Source organism: Anguilla rostrata, chromosome 11 (assembly GCF_018555375.3).
Source record: "Anguilla rostrata isolate EN2019 chromosome 11, ASM1855537v3, whole genome shotgun sequence".
In the NCBI taxonomy this organism is placed as follows: domain Eukaryota; kingdom Metazoa; phylum Chordata; class Actinopteri; order Anguilliformes; family Anguillidae; genus Anguilla; species Anguilla rostrata.
Genome location: NC_057943.1, coordinates 39,708,558 through 39,724,327, shown reverse-complemented (window position 1 = coordinate 39,724,327; position 15,770 = coordinate 39,708,558). Strand labels below are relative to the sequence as shown.

At 41.5% G+C, this 15,770-nt stretch overlaps 2 protein-coding genes across 12 annotated transcripts in view; one reads left to right on the top strand and one right to left on the bottom strand.

The window, feature by feature from the left end:
• The window catches only part of LOC135234928 (polymeric immunoglobulin receptor-like), a 39,941-nt gene extending 30,988 nt beyond the window's left edge, over positions 1 to 8,953 (top strand). For 9 of the 11 annotated variants that reach the window (XM_064300061.1, XM_064300057.1, XM_064300054.1 and 6 more), the window contains 4 exons: positions 268 to 3,063; positions 3,149 to 3,460; positions 5,998 to 6,127; positions 7,146 to 7,258. In XM_064300061.1, the coding sequence (XP_064156131.1) occupies positions 268 to 423 (156 nt within the window). In that variant the 3' untranslated portion in view covers positions 424 to 3,063; positions 3,149 to 3,460; positions 5,998 to 6,127; positions 7,146 to 7,258. Of the gene's footprint in view, positions 1 to 267; positions 3,064 to 3,148; positions 3,461 to 5,997; positions 6,128 to 7,145; positions 7,259 to 7,807; positions 7,855 to 8,106 lie in introns of those variants that run through there. The other 2 variants (XM_064300065.1, XM_064300063.1) reach the window with 2 other exon arrangements.
• A 1,967-nt stretch (positions 8,954 to 10,920) lies between these two features.
• Positions 10,921 to 15,730, bottom strand: LOC135234924 (pepsin A-like). Its single transcript, XM_064300038.1, has 9 exons — positions 15,612 to 15,730; positions 14,817 to 14,958; positions 14,587 to 14,704; positions 14,018 to 14,136; positions 13,396 to 13,592; positions 12,617 to 12,733; positions 11,909 to 12,053; positions 11,581 to 11,679; positions 10,921 to 11,181 (listed from the first exon to the last, which is right to left on the bottom strand). The coding sequence occupies exons 1-9, from the start codon at positions 15,665 to 15,667 to the stop codon at positions 11,047 to 11,049; spliced, it is 1,128 nt and encodes a 375-aa protein (XP_064156108.1). The 5' UTR covers positions 15,668 to 15,730; the 3' UTR covers positions 10,921 to 11,046.
• Positions 15,731 to 15,770: the final 40 nt, after the last annotated feature.

Below are 15,770 nucleotides of genomic sequence, written 5' to 3'. Positions count from 1 at the left end.
ACTTTGGTCTTTGAATGAGAGTGGTCTTTGGAATTCACAAGTGATGTTCCATCCCCTTTAAAATGTTCATGAATTGTTCATAGGAAATAAAATGTGTATTATCTTTTCTACTTTACATTCATTAGCGAGAGTTGTGGTTATGTAGCTTTTATGAAGTCTATACACATTCATATCCATGACATAAGGAGCCCATAGCTATGATGGTAAAGTTCATAAAGGCTTTATGAACCTACAGTAAAGTGTTGCATTATTTCCTCCCCATTGTAGCCCCCAGGAGTCGCTGAAGCGACCTATGCTGAAGTTCTGACCAATGACAGCACACAGGAGCCGAGTGACGTGGTTTACTCCAATGTGAATCTACACCAGTGCTCACAGAGCCCTCCTCCACAGGACCAAGTTGTGTACTCTACTATTAACTATTGAAAGCCCCATTTTTAGACATTTTAGACAACACTGCCAGACAGCCACTCCACACTCACCAGAATTGCCTCATGCTGAGATTTTATTTTGTTTCTTATTCAACCCTGGGTCAAATTTTATATGGCCACCTGCTAACATTCGAAAACAGTTGTTCAGTTGTTCCCTGAGAATTTTTACCAAAATGTGTCCCTCATCAAAACGTGTAATTACATAAGCCTTATAATTATATGAAAATGTCATTATATGGAAATTCGAATTATATGAAAATAAGATTCATTTTCTTCTGAATGTTTTGCAAAAAAAGATGTTGCTTTTTAAATTGTTAATGGTCTGTAGGAGTTTCACTGCTGGCTGAACGATGAAAGTATTTGACCCTGGTGTGCTTGCTGTGAGAGTACTGCATTATAAAAATCTACACCTCTTTCTGTGCAAAAACAGTTTGAGTAATGTAATACCATTTCAGCTTTACATGCAAGAAAATTACTGCAACAGAGCAATGAACTTCCAAATTAGTTTTACATGCAAACCAATTTCTGTAACATTGCGGGAATGTAAATGTGACACCTGAGTTCCATCCATCCATCATCTATACACACTTATTCCTGGTCAGGGTCGTGGGGGGTGCTGGAGCCTATCCCAGGATGCGTTGGGCGAGACACAGGAATACACCCTGGACAGTTTGCAGGTTCACCGCATGGCATAACCTGTGTTGCAATTTAATGGAATTCAGAAATAAGGAATATCCTAGTAATTTGGTAGTTTGCACATTTTTCGCTGTTACTTTGTTTTGAATACAGCCATTTAACAGGAGCTCTTCATATTTGGAGAAAGCTGGTTTGGTACATTGACAAAACATGTATAAATTAGAATATAAAACCCCCTCATTGGTGACTGCTTTTAAGTTACAGAACATTGCAGTTGCATGAAGGATTGTAAATAACCATTTCCTCAATGTCCAAATTCATTTTTTAAATAAACACAGAAATCACAGGCTTTGTATTTATGAATGTGAGTTCAACAATACGACAACATTTTTTCAAGTGTATAACTGATGTATGCTACTAGCCTAACTAATGTATCTGTGCTACTAGTACAGACTGATTGTGATTTGAATCTGTGGTGGGTAAACGGAAAAGGGGTCGGACATTTTGTCTTTCAGCATGCGTCCTCAGTGAAGTCACACATGAAATGCACTCAAAATGGAATACACACATTTACTGTGCATTTCAGCATAAAGCAGCATGGTGCGCATGAAAGCATTTTCCTCCCTACAAACGCCTTGTGGGAAGAAGGCCATAATGTTGCATGCCACAAAAATAAATAAATAAATAAATAAATTACCTTTTACATTATAATGAAATTCTGGATATATGAAAAAATATAATCAATGTAAAACACATTGACAACATCAAATACGTTATATACAAACAGTAGAATGCATATACTTTTTGCTGGCATCATTAAAAATGTTCAGGAGCTTATTAGTACTCACTGTATGTCTGCAGCATGCATAAACTGTGCAAGAGGATGCAGTGACTGCTGAGCATCAGATCTCATAATATTTTTTTTTTGTTTGGGGGGGGGGGGGGGCAGTGTGTATGCAGGTTCGGTTTCTGCCAGTTAGGCCCTGAGTCAATTAGTTCCTCATCATGATAAACCAACTCTGGTACATACCAAGATAAAGTCCACATACCACAGTACATCATATGGGGACACAAAATCATGGACAAAATCATTCATGAGCTTGTCAAGATATGTAACTAAAATGTCAAACCACATGAATGGTGAACCTGTGCAGCATTATAATATAAAATACTGCTTTCATGTTTCATGTTGTTTTCATGTAATCACCATGCTGTCCACTAGCTCTCTCTACTGGGAAATCTGTTGAATGGGAATAAAAGTTACAGAATGGAAAGTAAACTGTTAATGAACTGTTTAAAAAAAGTATGTTTGTGTAAATTAATATCTGTACAGCTTAGCACAATTTATGTCTTTAATGACCCAACTAGTGTTTAATGTGCAAACATGAAATCTACAAATAATTAAACTTAAAAACACAAATAAATACATTTTGATTCATTGATGGTCAAGTTAGGTCATGCTTTGTAGTCTGGAGACGGGAAGAAGAAATAAATGAGAAACATTTTTATACTTTTTAAGAAAAGAAATAGCCATCTTTTACTTTGGCTCTCAGTGTTCTGAGGTGCTCTGGTTTTAGCAGAACGATCGGCTTCCTGTCGACTTTTGGACATCGTATCTAGGGGATCAGATACTATATTTTAAATACTTTAACCTTTTAGACAGATGAGTAACTTGTACGACTTTTCTTCTTTCACGCGGCTGTTTTTTGATAAAAATTCTCGGGTATGCAAGGTGTTTTCAATTTCACAGTCATGGTCCAGCCGTTTAAATTTTGAGCATTAAGACAACTTCTTGGTGAACAGCAAGAGGAAATATCATCACATGATCAGTTAAAAATAGTAAATAATAATAAAGCTTTAGAATGGGAGAAATGCGACACAGGAAGCTAATTGAGGAAGTCCACTGTGCCAGTACAGTGTTGTGACACAGAGTACTGAGGAGCAGCCTGTAGTTTTCTGACTATGGATTCCGCTATCTTTATTCTGCTTCTCTTTTTTGGTAATTTAACCGCTAATTTCACAAATGCCTGGAGCGACGGAACAGAAAGTAAAACATTAATCTCCCATGTGCCTTTTTCCCACAGGTTGTCACTTATCAAGGGGACAGGACAGAGTAGACGCATCAGGAACGGTTTTGCTGCGATTGCCTTTTAATCCGTATTTCAATTATTATGAAAAGCTCTGCTGCAAATTTTACCAAGGTGTTTGTCTTCCTTTTGTGGACAACAGAGGATATGCCGGTGACATCTATAAGGGAAGAATATCTCTAATCGAATACAACGGAGGTATGGATGTGACGATCAGGAATTTACAAAAGTCAGACAGTGGACTGTACCGATGTGCCATAACTGATTCACAGTATCACGTTTACAAGGACTTCATAGTTGTAATACCAGGTAAGGCCCGTATCGCTGAACAGCCTATGCTCATTATCTCAATGCCCATTCAAAGTTCTGTTGTCTCAGAAAAGTTTGTTACAGGAGCCAATCACAGCATTTCCGCTGATTCGGTTTCCTGGGTCTTTCATTATTATGAGAGTTATCTTCTTAAAAAATACTACTCGGGATTCATGTCCAAAATGACAGGGTACATAAAATATGTCTTAAAAATGTGTGGAAATTTATATATTTGCTTTTCATAATGTCAACCTTAACCTGCATTGCTTCAGTATACATCCAGCTGAATGTAAAAAAAAAAAGGTTGTGTAAGTCGCTCTGGATAAGAGCATCTGCTAAATGCCTGTAAAGTAATGTAATGTAATTAGCAGTGGTAGAAGAAGGACAGTCCAGATAAAGAAAAGCTGTTTGCTGTTTTTGATTGAAATAAATCAATAGGGCTTGCTTTGAGTTTATTGTTTGTTGCTTTGAATATAATTGACAAATTATGTTGGCAATAAGGTTTATGTATGAACTCTTCCTTTTTCCCAAATAGTTTAGTTTCAGATACCAGGTGTCCACACTTTCAGCAGTCAGAAACCTATCAATTTCACCTACTGTATCATTCTGCAATAGGCCTATATTCATTTAAAATGTAAGGTCTTTCTAAATTTTACTCCCGAACATTGAATTTGAAATGACACAATGAATATTAAGTTAAAGTGCAGATTCAACTTTAATATGAGGGTATTTACATCCATATTGGGTGCTCCCTGTTTCAATTACAGCCCATTTTATCCATAGTTCCTCCCATTTAGATGACCGAAAGAAATTGGACAGTCGACTGCTCAGCTGTTTCTTATCCAATTGTGTTCTGTTGCATCATAAGTTAACACAAGCTACAAAATCTAAGAAAAGGTCTAGAGTTGATTCTAGGTGTGGCATCTGTATTTGGAGTATGTTGGTGTTATCTCTCAACATGAGCACTAAGGAAGTGTCAATACCAGTGTAGTCACCTTTAGGCTGAAAAATCTAAATTAATCAACCAAAGATGTCTCCAAAACAGTGGATGTGTCAAAAACATCTTTTCAACTGTCAAACAGATCAAGAACACTCATACACTACCATAAAGAGAAGACTACACTTGCATAACCTCGGAGTGTTCACCCCAAGATGAAAAGCACCAGTAAGCCTCAAGAACAGAACAGAGCTTAGAGTTTGCATTAAAAGTACTTAATATTTATAGATGAGATGAGTACTAACCTGTAGCAAAGTGATTAAAAGATGAACGTGTGGAGAAAAGGAAGGAAGAGACCCAAAGCATCCCACCTCATCTGTGAAACATGGTGGAGGTAGTGTTATGGCTTGGGCGTGTGTGGCTGCTAGTGGAACTGACTCACTTGTATTTACTGATGATGTGACTTCTGAAGTGCACATAAACATCTTATCTGCTCAGGTCCAGCCGAATGCCACAAAATTAATTGGATGCCACTTCACCTTGCAGTCAATGAGCCCAAAAACACTGCTCAAGCAACCAAGGAGTTTTTCAGGGCCAAAGAGTAAATGATTCTAACTGGCCACCCTGAATCCAACTGAACATGTGTTTCACATGCTGAAGACAAGACCGAAGCTAAAAATCCCCCAAAACAAACCGGAACTGAAGGTGGCTGCAGTACAGGCCTGGCAGAGCATCACCAGGGAAGGTCCCCAGCATCTGGTGATGTCTATGGCTTGCACACCCCCTAAAACGGGGGGGACTACTCATAAAAAAGGCTGTAATTGCTACGCAGATCACCCAATATGGATGTAAATGCCTTCAAATTGGAGCTGACGGTCTGCACATTAACCTCATATTCACTGATTAATTTCCAATCCAATGTGGTGGAGTACAGAGCCAAAACACCAGAAAAATCGTGTCACTATCCAAATACTTATGGACTGTACAGTAGCATATGATGATTAAAAGCCCTGAAATGTGAATATGGGATATTAATTATTCATGGCCAGCATTTTGCTTTTTCACCTTTGTCTCCACCATTTGAAATGGGCAATCATATTTTGACCAGCGCTCATTGCTGAAACTGCGGCTGTCGATTCTCATACATCTCACTGCATACTTGTCTGCACTTGTCTGCCTGAACCCCCCAAATAGCAAGTACATAAAGTAAAAAACTCCCAATGGGGAGAAAACCCTCAAACGGCGGCGAGAAAAAACTCCCCAATGGGAAGAAATCTCGAGAGTAACCCGGCTATAGAGGGGGAGCCTATACTCCACTGGCCAGCCTGGTGTAAAGTAGCAGTAGAATGGAATGTAGCAGAAATGCTACAAGAACTGTTAGATTTTGTCAGGACAGAGATATCTGAGATTAAAGTTGCAAACCCAGCGTTGCAGTTTTTTTATTTTATTTACCTTTGTGCATCTCCAGCACATGTGGTCTACACAGTCAGGTGTGCAAACCATCATTCTTATAATATAACATTACAAAACGTGTAATAAACAACAATGGCTGAAATTTGAACAGGATGTCACTAAAAGCAAATACTCCCCAATTGAACAGACTCAGCCAATCGACAGAGCCCACCGCTGCCCTCTCTGACCACCACCAGCCGCACCACTGTCGCCACGGTGACCACGTCCGCCACACCTGTGGAAAGCCTCAGTGATGTTCAGGGTAACGCAAGCTCAAGGTAAAGATTTACTCTCTTTAAAATAGAAGGAAGGTGTTCAGCTCAACTCATAAAAGGGCTGTAAAAATGCCCAGCCTGCGAACATACAACGTTCAATAGCCAGCCTCCATTTTGTTACTGTAAAATGCTGTTAATATCCAACACACTTTTTGTGTTACTACATTCTGTGTCAAAGTTACTACGTTTGTGTTACAATTATACCATTTCCAATTCCACTTGTTCCAATGGGAGACTTTGTAACACAGGCTGTGTTTAAAGTAACACAAAAAGTGTTGTCCTTAACTGGACCGTGGAGGTGCGTTAGGAATGACACGTTGTGTGTTTTTTTTAACACATCTTTTCTGAGAGTGTCACTATAGCAGGTGAAATTGAGACGAGGATTTCAGAACAGTTAGCAATGAATAGCTGCTGCTAGTGCAGTGCTGCTGCTGTAGAAGTGATGGCAAACTAACAGCAGGCCTGGGTACACCCTCAAAACAGACACACGCGCACGCACGGACACACACACTCACATACACACACACACGCACCACACACTTAGATTACAGTAGTTTAGATTAACAGGTGGATCATGAGGTCATCACATACCTTTACATTAAATTAAAGACTATTAGATTTTATTTATCCAGTTAGTTTTTTTAATGATTTTATTTGGTTGACGAATTTAGCAAGATAGCACTCTGAAAGCCAATCTTACAATTAGCCTTTTCAATGAGCCTTCTCTTTTTAAAGTATTTTCTTATTGAAATTTCATTACTACACAAGTCATGCAGCACACCTGTAACTCTAGTCATAGCGAGCCACAATGTGTTTCTCCTTAAAATCAACAACCACTTCAGACTCCAGAAACCAGGTGGGGTAAGTTACCTGTGTAACCCACTGCTTTAATTGATCACTTACGTACTGATAAACAGAGAATAACAGCACACCCCGTGGCTCCCTGGGACCAGAGTTAAGGGAAATGGCGCATCGGCAAACTGAGTGAATTCCTGCTCTGAGCTGCTGTGCTACTTTCCAGGTTTAAAACAGATTTGTGGATAACACTGGCTGCTGTCCTGGGTGCACTGATGATGCTCATTCTTATCATCTCTGTCACTACCATTGTGGTTCATCGCAGAAAGAAAGACGAAAGTAAGTTTAATCGGTACTGGTCATGGACCCAAATCCATAATCGCCAGGTCGATAACTGCCTTAGCCCAGGGTGGGGCCAATATTGATTAACTGCCATGTGATTTGATGTATCTGTTGTGTAGGTATTTGTATACATCCACTACATATAAATATGATGAAGAATGATAATTGCCGGTCTTGAAGCAATTAAGATAAAAAAATGTTACACACTCACACGTTCGTAAGCTGTACCTATGATGTTCGGGAATTTGTCTTTGTAGACGTCATGATTTCATGAAAAACAGACCTAAAGTCATTGTTTGGAATTATTGTGACTTGAGCTTCAAATGAAGTCGTCAGATGTCAAGTGGTATAAAAGGCTGAAATATCTTCCAGACATGTTCTGGGACAAGTGTCAAAAACCTTTATGAATCATCATTCAAAAAATGCCATTTTCAGCCATAATATAAGAACAGAAATAACTCACTTTGCACTCAGGAAACTGTGACAAATATTTAAAAAATGTACGCGTGCATAAAAAAGCTCTGGTTGCTGCCTTTGTTTCCACAGAGAAAAGTGGAACTGCTCCATGTGATAGGCCTTCCTCCTTCCGCACAGTAAGTGCTGTATAGGATCATTTCTGACTGACTCATTGTGCAGTCCTGTTCGTTTGTTAGTCTTTAAGCTGGTGTCTCTAAGTGCCATGTCTACCACTAATATCTGAACGTAATGCCCACAGCACGTAGTTCTAAGCGCTACGTCCACAACTAATGTTTTCGAGTTTAATGCCCACAGAAAATGCTTCCCTGTGTGATGCCGACAGCGAAACGTCTCTCGGTGTAATGTCTACGGTGTGATGTCTTATGCAGGGCTCCACCTCCGAAGATGTGAACTCCATCGTCTACACCACAGTGAATTTCCAGCCCCGCGAGGACCACGCTGGACTCTACGCTAACTGCAAGGTTCACAAGAGCCCGGCTGCGAGCGCTCTTCAGCCCTACGGCCGTCCGGATTCCACCGATAGCGTGGAGTACTCCACACTAGCAGTCAGGCAGTAGTAGAGCGTTCAAGAATGTCTCAAGGAAATGGTACCACAGATTCTTTAGGCTCACTGGTTACTCAGCTCAGTGTTCTTCCAGTCCTCTCTGCTTCTTAACTATGGAAGCCTACAGCTTTGTAGCAGGAGTTCCTAGCATGATATTGCACTACAGATTGCCAGTTACCAAAATGGTTATGGTTATGGCCTTGAATACATTTACAGAGGGAGCTAAACTGTTCTGGCTTGAATGATAGGAAGGCTGTGCGTTCAATATTTTGAATGTGGATAGAGTATCTGGTTTGTGTGCTTTCCCAAACGATGGTATGCAGTACATGATTTTGATACTGAAAGATACAATGAAAGGTTACTGTAGGTGATCAATAAACTCCATGATTATGAAAACGCTTACCTCACATAAATTAGCAAGACATGATATAGCTTTGAATGATGTTGGTTAACAATTCTAGTTTTAAATACCTGCATTTCAAGAACATTGTGTCTGAGAAATAAGGTGAATTTTAGCAAATTGCCCCTTGGTTAAACTAATATCAGGAAACATGATGTACTTAAGACTCAACTACCAGAAAATATTAACATCCTTGAGGACTTTATTGGAAGTTAGAGAAGATATTAAGAAGTTGTCAAAAGCATCCTTGATTAAACTGCAACTTGACTAACCTGGCCTCTGCTGGTTTCTTCTGCAAGGTAATAGAAAAAAATTTCTAACTGAATTTGGCTATTTCATGCTTCCCGTCCCTGTCAGTGCCATCAAGGTGGTAGCTAATAGATCCATATCTCAGCTCACATTTTAAAGGGTATCTAAAAATCATTTTAAAGAAAATGGTTACATTCCTATTTTTGGGGAATGGGGGGGGGGGGGAGGCAGGGCTTATAGAAATTTTTTAATTTGAAAAAGGGATTAACCCCTGGTCCTGCCAGCTGTGCCTCGAAGGAGACGTGGCTACCTCTTTCCTACCGCCAACCGATGGGGTTGTGCAGCAGTATTCTCAGTCTTACAAGGGGGGAATTGAATAACACTAGGGTTAAATTGGCCACCAGATTGGGAGAAGAAGGGGGTAAAAATCAACAAAATTAAAAGAAAAAAACAAGGAGGCACAGATGGACATGAATGGTATATACCACACAGAAGGCAGTTTAGTTTTTCCCCCCTTTAAACAGAGTTGTCAAATTGTGAAACAACTGGCCAGCCCATTTGGCCTTGGTGTTCAGCCCTAGCTTGATGCCATGCTGGATACTCTGTAGTTACTGGGTAAATAAAGAGCTCGGATGGGCTTAATGGCCTGTTTTCATCATTGTGTTCCTATGCTCTTAACTGAGCAGGCCCTCCTGGCCCTCCTTCCGCTGGCTTGCCCCTTGTACAGACGTATGTCCTACAGTTACTGTATGCAAACTGCGCCAACAGGGTTTCCAGCCTCTATGATCTGAACATGCTCATGCATTAGTGCGGCATGTAAGGAATAGAAGAGCAACTCTTCCTCAGGTGACTGAGAATGTCAGTGCAGGGAGTGATCAGACTGTCAGGAAGAACAGTCCCTTGAAAACTACATAGAGAGGGATATTATAGTAGGGTTGCAGTGCAATAAACCCTCATTACAAATACGAATGCACATTTGAGAGTTCAGTGGTGCAAAAACACTGGTCTACATAGATGTGGAAAAAAGTGATACGGTCAGATGAGTCATCCTTCACCATATTCTCGTCAAGTGAATAAGTGCATGTGTGGCATACACCAAGAAAACAGTACAGGCCTGAATGCTCGACCCCTACAGTGAGGGGGTCCAGTGGCTCTTTCATGCCGTGGGGGGCATTTTCCTGACATGGTTTTGGTCCACTTGTCCCCTTAGAGGGAAATCAAAATACAAATCAATACAAAGTTATTCTGAGTGATCAAGTTTGTCCTGTGATGAAACGTTTCTGCTCTGATGGGATTGATCTCTTCCGTGATGACAATGCTCCCATCCACAGGGCACGAGGGGTCACTGAATGGTTTGATGAGTATGAAAATGATGCGAATCATATGCTATGGCTTTCGCAGTCACCAGATCTCAACCCAGTTGAACACCTATGGGAGATTTCGGACCGATACATTAAACAGCGCCCTACACCACCATCAAAACACCAAATGAGGGAATATCTTTTGGAAGAATGTTCCAAGGACTTGTAGAGTCTCTGCCAAGGTGCATTTAAACTGTTCTGGTGACTCGTGGCCCAAGATATTTTACGTTTGTTCTTCTTTTAATAGACCCTGGTCTAAGCTATGAGCGAACCAACACCATGTGTACACAGCTAATTGGTTAGCTGAGCCAGGGCATTTGGGGGAACAAAAACTTGCATAAAACGTTGCTCTCCAGGAACAGAGTTGCCCACCCCTCTACATTGCATAGTCCCTGTAAGAATCATAGCTTGGCTACTGTGTCTCTAGAACTTTATGGGACATGGCTGTTTTCAAGATTTAGTCTCTGGCTATCTCAGTTGTTAAGGTCCGGGGTCATTCTGTCCCAAAGAGTCTGTTTGCATTTCTTTTGAGCCTCACAGCTGGAACATGCAAACAGGCTAGGTTGCAGATGAACTCCAAATAATATCACATGGCAAAACACATAAGAAACGAAGTGGAGAACATATGTTATGCTTCAAAAATATATATTTATTTTGAAGTAGGGTGATCATTTCATGTGCCCATTCTTCAGATAAACAAGGTGTTCACTTTTGGAAGACTCGATGTTAAAATCTGCCTCTGATCTGGTGTAGATTACACAGCCTGGGCCAGGCCGACATAGTTGGAGGTTCTATCAAAGATCGTGTAGTACTGCCTGATGAAGACATCTCCCAGGATCCACAGCTGGTCGTTGCCATTACCGAATCCGGTGCGGCAGCCATAGGAGGACTGGAGAGAGAAAATCATGATGCATCAGCCATATTTAACAAAATGTTGTTTTATGATGAAACCAACTCCTTAATATTCTTCACATTCATCTAAATCCCTTTATAAGGTTATTGAATTCGTGAAAAAAAGATTCAAGACTTCAGGGTTTTTGATGTAGGGATTCATGAAAAACAGTGGCAGCAGCATCTAATCAAACATGTTTGGAAAATAATCAGATTTCCCCACTGGAAATACATTAATTGGTCTTAATGGGCAACATAAACTAAAAAGCTGCTTTGCATATTGCCCTACTGTGTTGATAAAGTTTTCAGATTTTATATGGATATATTACACTCTGAGTAAAATAGATTTTCACAGTGTAGCTTCTGTATTTCACACGAGTAGAATAGGGAAACTCACCTGGGAGACGTAGGCGGATGCTGGGAGGGTAAAGGAGACTCCGTTGATGTTGAAAGTCACGTCAGGCATGCTGCCAACGTTGCCACACTGGACAGTGGCCTGTGGAAAAGCATGATTAAAAGGCTGCAGAACCTTCACACAGATATGCTACCGACTACAGGCCACTGACATTTCATTTGTGAAAATCTAGAGAGTGTGGATAAATCAGCAAGTAGGGCAAACGGCGCAGGGAAGGTCATTGTGGCTTTTTCAAGGATCTCTTTGGTTTACTTTGGACAGTTTAACATGGGTCACCTGACTGGACCTCGGGTAGTTTAACTTTGCTTACATCTCCATACTGGTTGGTGGAAGCTCCGACATAGTTGTTCATGTTGCCGATGTCACTGCTTGGTCCAACGATGAGAGAGGTGCCAGTGTCCACGATGGCCTGGCAGCCACTAGTGCAGGCAACCGTTTGTCCATTGATGGTAACACTGCATAAGCAATCAAACCAAAAAATAAATATATTACATTTCTGATAAATTAACTTGTATAGTTCCATGAAGGAAATGCTTTTACATTTTATCTAATTGCAGAAAATACATTGCATCATTCATGGTTAACTTAGTGAAAGCATAAGTACTGTGATAATAACTAAATAAGACGTTCAGCATGTTCATCATCCAAGACAGATCTCTCTGTGGCGATAATAAAGCTGATATGTTATGTAGTACAGTATAATTACCATTGGCATTAGCATATATTTCACATATAAGTCTTTTGTGCTGCCAAGTAGCAACAATTTTTGTTTATTTTATATATTTTTCAAAATTTTAATATAAAGTATACGTAGGATTCGTACAGTCATTATACATGCCCTCTCTACATGTTTTACCTGCGTAATACATTTCCCATTATATTCACATTTATTTTTGGTACGGATGCACAGGGTGTTACCGCATTGCAAGAGTGATTATGTTGCCACAGATGGAGGAGTGTAATAAGGGGGAGGAGCCAGAAAGAGGAGCGTTCCAAAGGGGAGGAGCCTCGTGCGTACCTTTGCATGGTGATCTGCCAGTAGGTCTCGGAGGACAGTGGGATCCAGCTAATGCTGCCGGTGTAGTGGCTTGGGTCAACTCCCCCGAAGACCACCTCGCTGCCAGCCTGACCGCCGCTGAAGGGCGAAGCTCAGAGGTTACTTAGCGTTCTACAGTAACTACGGAAACCTGCACATAGTCACCTTACTGCAAGGTACATGACACAATTCCCATTCATTTCAGTCACTGCAGGAAATTAATTGATGTTGAATTAATTTGTTGAAAAATACTCATTGAGCATTTGGGGTATTTTTAAATTACTGAAATGGATTTAATTCCAATATAAACAATGTCCAATTGACATAATTTAAATTTAATTGCGGGGGGGATTAATGTATGTTAAATATATTTAAAATATACCCCCACCCCCCCATGTATAGCATTACAGCTTTACCCATTGCCCAGTGTTGAATTGGGCTGGGTACCGGGCCAGGTACCGGTACTTATTTGCCAATATGCGTACCGGTACTTATTGCATACTGCAACCTTACTAATGGATCTAGGTATGTATGGCATAGTCATTTACCACAATATGGACTATTAGTTTAGGCTGCCTGTTTGTGTTTGCAGACTTTTACTACCAATATAAAGGTAAGTTCGTATTGTGCTGTTTAATGGAAAGTTCCGGAAAGGCCCGGTACGCCACACTGCATGGGACTTCCAGAGTTTGCTCATTTGAGTACTGGCACTTTTTTTTTTGTTTACCTCCTTCAAGCACTGCTGCTACCTACAGCCTTACCTGCTCAGGTAGACAGAGAAGAGATCCTGGGACACCAGCCCCTGTTTCATCATGTTGTCAAAGACAGGCATGGCAGAAGAGGAGGAGATTGAGGGGTAGGCCAGGCCCAAGATGCCATCAGCTGCCATATAGGCCATGAAGGCGGCCTCAGTCTGGCTCAGGCCGAAGATCTGATTTGGCACGGTGATACCACCGACCTGGAAATAGAGAGGAGGGAAAATCAGTTAGCTGTAGCCCAGAAATTCTCAGAACACTGCAAAAAAAGTCTGTATTAGCAAGTCTTTTAGTCTTGTAATGAGTAAATCTTTTTCTTTGTATCTCAAATACAAGATATTAGTTAAGACAAGCTTGATGTGATCAGCAAATTGTTGTTTAATTGTCTTGTTTCTGAAAGCATTTATTCTGCACTGCAGGATAAAGCCAACTAATGCCTCATTTACTAACCAAATAGGCCTTTATAGCCACAGTGAATGGAAGGAAGAGATTTTGTTTACATCGTTATCCAGTATGAGAGATGTGCCACTTGAGATAATGTGTGAAATCTGTCAGACTTAAGTTTCACTGCCTTGGTACCTCTTCGTAGAACCCCTGGGTGACTTCCTGGTATATCTACTAATCTCACCTCCACAGTGTCGTAGCCCAGATAGCCGGTCATGCTGCCAGTGCCGTACTGGATGGACAGGGGCTGATTGGTGGATTGGAAGGTAGAGGAAGCCTGAGGGTTGAATTTGTCATGGTTCTCTGAGAAAGACAACAGGGGAGGTACAGGATTAACTGCTGTGTCCTTAAAGCAAGAAACACAAATGCCAGCCCTGACAATGGGATGCCTGTTCTACAAAACTAGCATCTAACAAGGCTAGCAAACCAGTAAGAGCTAATAAAGCTGTTTGGTACAGTGTGGTGCTGCTTCCCAGCTGAACCCTCGCACACTCAAAGGGATGTGAATGCAGTCGTGCGGTACTCTGTGATGTGAATGCGGATGTGAATGTGGTGGTGTGGTGCTGTTTCCCTGCCAAACTCTTGCACACTCAAAGGGATGTGAATGCGGTCAGCCGGTACTGTATGACGTGAATGCGGATGTGAACGCGGTTGTGCGGTACTGTATGATGTGAATGCGGATGTGAACGTGGTCCTGTGGTACTGTATGATGTGAATGCGGATGTGAATGCGGAGGTGAAGGCGGTCACTCACGGCAGGCCTGGCTGGAGCAGTACACAGAGGGCACCCACAGATTGGAGGAGCCGGAGTCGAAGATGACCTTGAAGGACTGGGGAGGGGTTCCGATGGAGATCACGCCATAGTAGGACAGCTGTGGCAGGGGGAAGGAGGGGGGAGGTCCCATGTTTATGGCAGCAGTATGTCAGCCTTATGTTGAGGGGCTCCAGTAAAGCGTTAGCGAATAAAGTTCGGGTTTCACTTACGTCGGCATCGTTGGTCATGGACTCTGTGCCGGTCTGCGCGAACTTGGCCAGGGGCTGGTAGGGGTACCTCCGCCTGTACGCCTCCCACAGGCCCTTCTCCTGCAGGGTCTCTCTCGCGGACTTGCCCTTGATCAGAGGCATCCTGAAACAAGAGGGGAACCAATGGAGACGCGCCAAATGCACTGCCGAAAAGGAGCGCCCGTCCCGGGTCAAAGTTGGGCCAGGCCTGGCTTCAGCACAGATTTGAAATGCTCCTAATCTACTCCTTAGGCGCTGGTGAAATTAGAAACACAACGACTAACCAACACAAATGATCATATGAAAGAAGGATATTATTGTGAATGTTGGTGAAATATATGGCCACAAATGGTTTGAATGCTCCTATATGTACTTGGTCTAAGACTAACACAAAACTTCAGTTTTTTTCTCTTTGTGAGCTGCTTATGATTCTTGATTTACCAATTAGTGACTATGATTTTTAAAATTTGATCCTACACAGACAAAGGCGAAAAGAAAGCGTGTAATCTGACCAGACTTTAAAAAAAATATGCTCCCAGATGGACAAACCGTGACACTTAGAGGTGCACGCTGAATTTTTAACATGAAGCACAAGTTCATTTGAGCGGTTGTTTGACTTTCTTATTTGCGAACGGATAACATGCACATGCGTGAATTTAAAGAAATTCCGTCCTGGCAAACCCACAGGTCCTTGCATTCTCACCTATGGCACCAGAGGTCAGAAGAGGTACATCCGTTCATTTTCTGCAAGAAATATTTCAGGTTTGAAGAACTTACTTGTGAAGACATTCGGAGAGAGCCACCAGGGCACACAGCACAACCGCCCACTTCATCCTGCTTTACTCAGATCTGTTTCCTCTCAGAAGCAATGAGTGACAGGTGGAAGCAGACCTGGAGCCTTATATACATCTTGGACCATGTTACCACGCCTCCTTC